Source organism: Oncorhynchus clarkii, chromosome 1, assembly GCF_045791955.1.
Source record: "Oncorhynchus clarkii lewisi isolate Uvic-CL-2024 chromosome 1, UVic_Ocla_1.0, whole genome shotgun sequence".
NCBI lineage: Eukaryota > Metazoa > Chordata > Actinopteri > Salmoniformes > Salmonidae > Oncorhynchus > Oncorhynchus clarkii.
The window spans coordinates 71,944,872-71,950,857 of NC_092147.1; the positions used below are offsets into that span (position 1 = coordinate 71,944,872).

The 5,986-nt window shown below is 44.3% G+C and overlaps 1 protein-coding gene across 1 annotated transcript; it reads left to right on the plus strand.

The window, feature by feature from the left end:
• Window positions 1-1,714: 1,714 nt before the first annotated feature.
• LOC139408285 (interferon-induced protein with tetratricopeptide repeats 1-like) lies at window positions 1,715-5,751 on the plus strand. The gene is made up of 3 exons (XM_071152032.1): window positions 1,715-3,022; window positions 5,169-5,439; window positions 5,618-5,751. Exons 1-3 carry the CDS (start codon window positions 1,718-1,720, stop codon window positions 5,749-5,751), a joined length of 1,710 nt encoding a protein of 569 aa, XP_071008133.1. The 5' UTR covers window positions 1,715-1,717.
• Window positions 5,752-5,986: the final 235 nt, after the last annotated feature.

Sequence of the window (5,986 nt, forward strand, 5' to 3'; positions counted from 1 at the left end):
CTAACAAGCTAATTGAGCCATGCGTCATGGTTGGGGTCACGGACAAACTGTGGCACAGAAAGCAGCTCACTAAGTGCTTCTACGACTGGACAGCTGGAGACTTACCAGAGCTGGAGGTGGGTGAAACAATAAGGATGAAACCACTGCCGGGAGACCACCCAGGACTTTGGAGTCTGGATACATGCCTACAGAGTGTTGCACCACATTCTTACCTGGTGGCTCCCTCTATCGTCGCAATCGGGTGGATCTGCACATAGCAGAGCAGACAACTAACCTAGAACACGCCATTCATGCACCTAGATGAGTTGGATCTCAGTCCAGGCCTAAAGGCAAGGGGCACAGAATTGAGACATGAGCCAACTGAAGGTGAGGCTTCTAGCCCACCAAGCTCTCCAGCTCGCGGCCCTAATCCTACCCCTGTCAGAGCCCATACTTACTCACGGGTGGGTCAACTGTGTAAGCCACCGGACAGGCTTACTCTGTAAGCAAGAGACTGTGGTAACTTGTCTTCTGTTTATATAAAAATATAACATGTAAAAACAAAGAGGAAAATGACAACTGAAGTAAATAGAAAATGTAATGCTTTTTCAATTGTTAATAAGAACTTAATGTTGTTCTGTTATGTTTGCATTTCTATTGAAAAGGATGATGTTACGGAGTCTAGTAGATAGGTAATTGATAGCTGTGCTATTCCCTAGACCCCGTATGTAGGGACATGTACAATGCTTGAACTCAACATTTGTGTCTGTCTTTATTATTTTGACCTAACATATCATACTTTAACATGGACCATTGTCATGCACCTGTCTCAAAACAGGGGCAGGGGAAAAAAAGACATGTCATCCATGCACTTAAATAGCAAATGGAGGTTCATTGTTTAATGCCAGCCAGGTAGGCTATACTCCTGCTGTAAAGAGAAGCAATTTGCTTAATATTAGGAGTTGAGAGTTGAGAAATGGGAGAGTTGAGAAATGAATATTGTAAGCCTTTAGAAAGCTGATGGAATCCTCCTCTTTTTAATAGAGGCCACCACTCTGTTTTCTCACACAATTGCATAGACTATAGAAATGTTGCACAACATGAGCTCATGGGCTCTCATGAAGTGTTAGATTAGATTTTCGAAGACATTTGCATTGACGTCAGAGTGATTAGAGGGACAACAGAGTGCTGAGTACCAGGCAGTTAGCGTGTTTGGTAAGCTACTAATGACCATCATTAGCATCAGAGCTTGAATAAGACTAATTACCGTGACTAAACGGTCAAGTGGAATTTGACTGCCTTCATGACTCATAACTGCTGATGTGACGGTAATATGGTTATCGTAACAGCCCTTGGCAAACACTCATTTGTTTTAGTCTCTATTTGCTAGAAACAAAATTATGTTGTTTGCCAAGGGCTGTTGTTTGTAAAGTGAGGTAATATCAGCATAACTTGCCCATTGGAAGATAATGTGGTATAAAATCAGGATAGAGTCCGTGAGGTATCTAATCAGACACTCATTTGCTCTGTGTTGAAACTCAGAGACCACAAGATGGCTTTCTCTTGTCCAACTATGAGGTAAGTGATATCTCTCTAGCACACTCTCTCTCTCTCTCTCTATCTCTCTCTCGTGACTGAAATTAGTCCTTGGTTCACCATCCAGGTCTTAAATATCTCTCTTAGGTATTGTTCATGAAAAAAATGTATACAATTAAAATGTTGTCTTTTTTTAACCAGAATGGCTCAGACCTCCTTGAAAATTAGGCTGCAGGGTTTGGAATGCCACTTCACCTGGAAGCTGGACTACAGCAGATCTAAACTTCAAAGCCTCAGAGAAACAATGATAGATATCAGCAACAGAGAGGGGGTTCAATATTCCTGGGAGGGTTATCTGTACAACTTCCTGGCTTACCTACACCAGGCTCTGGGCTTCACAGAGGACGCTCTTCATTGCCTGAAGAAGGCTGAAGAGGCCATTCGCCAAAGCAGCCAAGATGGCGTGGAGCTAAGTCTGGTGGTCCACTATGGGAACCTGGCTTGGGTACACTATCACCAAGGGGAGCTAACAGAGAGCCAGACCTATGTGGAGAAGGTGGGGAGACTATTGCGGGACAACCCCTCGCCCTGCCCAGGTGTAGTGTGGGGAGAAAGGGCCTGGACTTTGAATAAGTTTGATGTAAGCAAGAGGAAGGCAGCGGTATATTGCTTCCGGATGGCCTTAAAAGAGGACCCTGAGAACAAGGTGCTGCGCTGTGGCTACGCCATGGCGTTTAATAAATCTGTTGATAGGAAAAACATTACCCCGAAGCTGCGATCTGAGATGTTGGAGCACCTACGGATTGCTAAAGAATTGGATCCAGAAGATTTGTACATCACAGTGATGTACCTGCAGAGGCTTGCAGAGAGTGGCCAGGTTGAGGAAGCATGTAAACTTGCAAAGGAAGTGATAGAGAAGCCTTTGGACAGCTTTGGTGGATTTGGAATCTTGCTAGATTTTTTCAAAGATTACATCTCTCATGATTCAAGCATTGACCTGGCAAGAAGGACCCTGGAGAGACACCCTGATTCACGCCAGCTAAAAAGGCATCTTGGGAAGTGTTACAAATGGAAGATTTTCTCTCCGGAAGAGAAAAGGAACCCAATGAGGCATATTCTGATTGAAAATGCAGTCAACCTTTATGAAGAGGTGGTCACACTCTACCCAAAATCCCTTGCTGTAAAACTGGAACTGACTGCCATGTACAAAGAATCTGGCAGACTTGATAGAGCAGATAAGATATTTGAGGACCTGCTTCTTGAAATAGAAGGAATGGAACCACAGGATTTACAAAAATTCTACAACTGGTATGCCCAGTATTTGTTTTATGCCAAACAAGATGCTTCCAGGTCAATTGATATCCACAAGAAGGCAGTAGAGATTATGCTACCCACTGGCCAACGTGACAGCAGTGTTCGTGTTTTGTTGTCCATTGTCCATAACGGAGGAGACAGAGCTGAGGAAATTGTTGACTTTCTGGATGGACTTGATAGAGATGGTCAGCCAGTTCTAGACCTTTTTTTACAATAAAGGCTTGAATTAACCAGAACTGCCTGCCGACTAAGTCAACTTTGCATCACCTGTTTATGATTGATTAATGTGGAAAATATATTCACTATACCACTAGGACAAATCTAGGACAAGATTTTATTCAGTAACAATTGAATACTTTAGTATTAAAAATGTCTGCGCTTAATTTGGCTACAGGGATTTATTTGCATGATCAACAATACTAAAACTAGAAAGTAAAAATTCAAGGCTGATTGTAAATCCTATAAATATGTAGGCCTAACATGACAAACATCTGTCTCAAATCCACAGTTTCAATTGTATCTGTAAAGGTTTGCTGCACACTAATGTAGTGTAGACAAACTAATATTTTGTTCTTCAATATTGCATTAGAGACTAGAGAGGCCCTGTTAGCCTTACAGACTGTCTATCCAGATAGGATCTTATTGCTTTAAAAAAAAAAAAAAAATGCGGACCTGGCACAATAGATTCTGTTTCAGGTAAATGTATTTAATGTCTAATATTGTACTGTCTAATATCTTGTAAATTCTTGTGAAAATAAAGGTATTCTGTTCTATTCTATTAAGAGATAATTAATTAAAGAAATACAGTAACAGCAAACAACAAGTCATTTTATAATTATAAACCACTATCCCAGTAGGTTACTAAAATGTCTTAATGCATAGCTGTGGATATCCAGTTGAAATTGTACGACTACATACATTGACTATCATCAGCTATGGTCTGAGTTTGATTGGTTATAAGGTCATGGATACGGCACAAGGTCAGGGTCAGCGTACACAGTCAGAGACAGAGAAGACCACAATATAGCACAGAATGTTTCAATGGGAAGCAATGGGGGAATGAAGGGTGACAAGTATCAATAGACGTTACAATACATCCATCACCTTCTCTGAAGTTGTTCCTGAAATCACAGTATCATTGCTGCTGTGAAAGATTGGTCAATCTATTGCCAGTACTGTGCAGTATTTCCAAAATCCTTAATGTACATGACATTATTGAAGTACACATTACACGACACACCCATTGAGCTCCTTGACTTTGTACAGTAGGCTACCCCTTTAGTTTTAGTCAGACAACACTACTTCCCTTGCAATGGTTTGACAAAAAACATGATTTTATCTGTGTAAGTAGCCACCTACTAATATAAGAAAGACAACGCATCACTTCGCCAATGTCTCATGCATCACCAGTTCAGTATCCATAAATTTGCCCATGTCTCTATTTTAGTCATTGATTAACTGACATACAGAAGGCTGAAATACAGGCTCAGAGTTTTTCCTGGTCTGGTCAAGTAGTCAGGTAAAACTCTTGGCCTTAAACATTCTAATTTCAAGAATATGTGAACCCTGGGGTCGTTTATTTACATTATGTCCTGTACTCTTGGATCATTTATCTTCTTTCTCTATTTGGTTATCTCTCCCCTAAACTAATGTAGCAGGCCTAACAGAAACGCCTGAAACTAGATTCCCCCAATATGCTGGTCTTGACAAAAATAAAATAAAACTTGCAGGGTTCTCTTCTGCACTGTTCAACCAATCCAGTAAATGTGGACGAGTTAAAATGGAGTGTCGCATTGTTAACGTCCAAAAGCGGATTCAACCTCACAGGCTCTCTTTCCATTTCTCCTGAAAACGGGAACATCTGTTTAGGGGACTCGGCAGAAGCACAGATTATCCATTATATTTACAGAGAGAAATATTAATGGCATCTTTTTCTAGGCACGTTCACTCCGGCATGGCTTGTTGGACAAAGCCTGTGTGGAAACGAATGGTGTTTTTGGATAAACTCTGAAAATGAGGTCTGTAGTAAACACAGGTTTAGGAGATCTTATGCGTTTTGTTCTATGAGATAATCTATCAGCTAACTTCCCTTTGTGAATGTTAAGGCATTTATATGATTTAAAAAGCACATAAAGGCTTCATAATTCATAAAGGTCATGTTAACTGACATAATCTCAAAGAACAAAACGTAAAAGAACTCCTAAACTTGTGTTAACCTCAGTGTAATGTTCGTCATCTTCCTCTGATGAGGAGTAAGATAGATCGGACCAATTTGCAGCGTGGTAAGTGTCCATTTTAATGAGTAAAAACTGACCAGGGCAGTAGCCACCTACTGACAGGCGGGAGACTCCGGCAGCGCTGGAGTGAAGGACAACTCCGGCAGCCCCGGACAAGCGGGAGACTCCGGCAGCCCCGGACAAGCGGGAGACTCCGGCAGCGCCGGACAGGCGGGAGATTCCGGCAGCGCCGGACAGGCGGCAGACTCCGGCAGCGCCGGACAGGCGGGAGACTCCGGCAGCGCCGGAGTGATGGGCGATTCCGGCAGCGTCGGAGTGATGGGCGATTCCGGCAGCTCCGGAGTGATGGGCGATTCCGGCAGCTCCTGGCTGAGTGACGGCTCTGGCAGCTCCTGGCTGACTGACGGCTCTGGCAGCTCCTGGCTGACTGACGGCTCTGGCAGCTCCTGGCTGACTGACGGCTCTGGACGGACTGGCAGCTCCTGGCTGACTGACGGCTCTGGGCGGACTGGCGGCTCTGGCAGCTCAGGACGGACTGGCGGCTCTGGCAGCTCAGGACGGACTGGCGGCTCTGGCAGCTCAGGACGGACGGGAGACTCTGGCAGCTCAGGACGGACGGGATACTCTGGCAGCGCTGGAGAGGAGGAAGGCTCTGACAGCACTGGACAGGCAGGAGCACCTGTAGGGAGAAGACGGAGAGACAGCCTGGTGCGGGAGGCTGCCACCGGAGGGCTGGTACGTGGAGGTGGCACCAGATAGACCGGACCGCGAAAGCACACAGGAGGTCTTGAGCACCGAGCCTGCCCAACCTTACCTGGTTGAATGCTCCCCGTAGCCAGACCAGTGCGGCGAGGTGAAATACTCCAGATATAACAGACTGACCCTAGCCCTCCGACACATAAACTACTGCAGCATAAATA

What these genes read in the sequence shown, in the direction of transcription:
- LOC139408285 (XM_071152032.1), top strand. Translation starts at nt 1,718, where the DNA reads ATGGCTCAGACCTCCTTGAAAATTAGGCTGCAGGGTTTGGAATGCCAC. An exon ending in TTGATAGAGATGGTCAGCCA is followed by an intron (nt 3,023 to 5,168) that starts GTTCTAGACCTT and finishes ACCTACTGACAG; the next exon opens with GCGGGAGACTCCGGCAGCGC. An exon ending in TTCCGGCAGCTCCTGGCTGA is followed by an intron (nt 5,440 to 5,617) that starts GTGACGGCTCTG and finishes CGGCTCTGGCAG; the next exon opens with CTCAGGACGGACTGGCGGCT.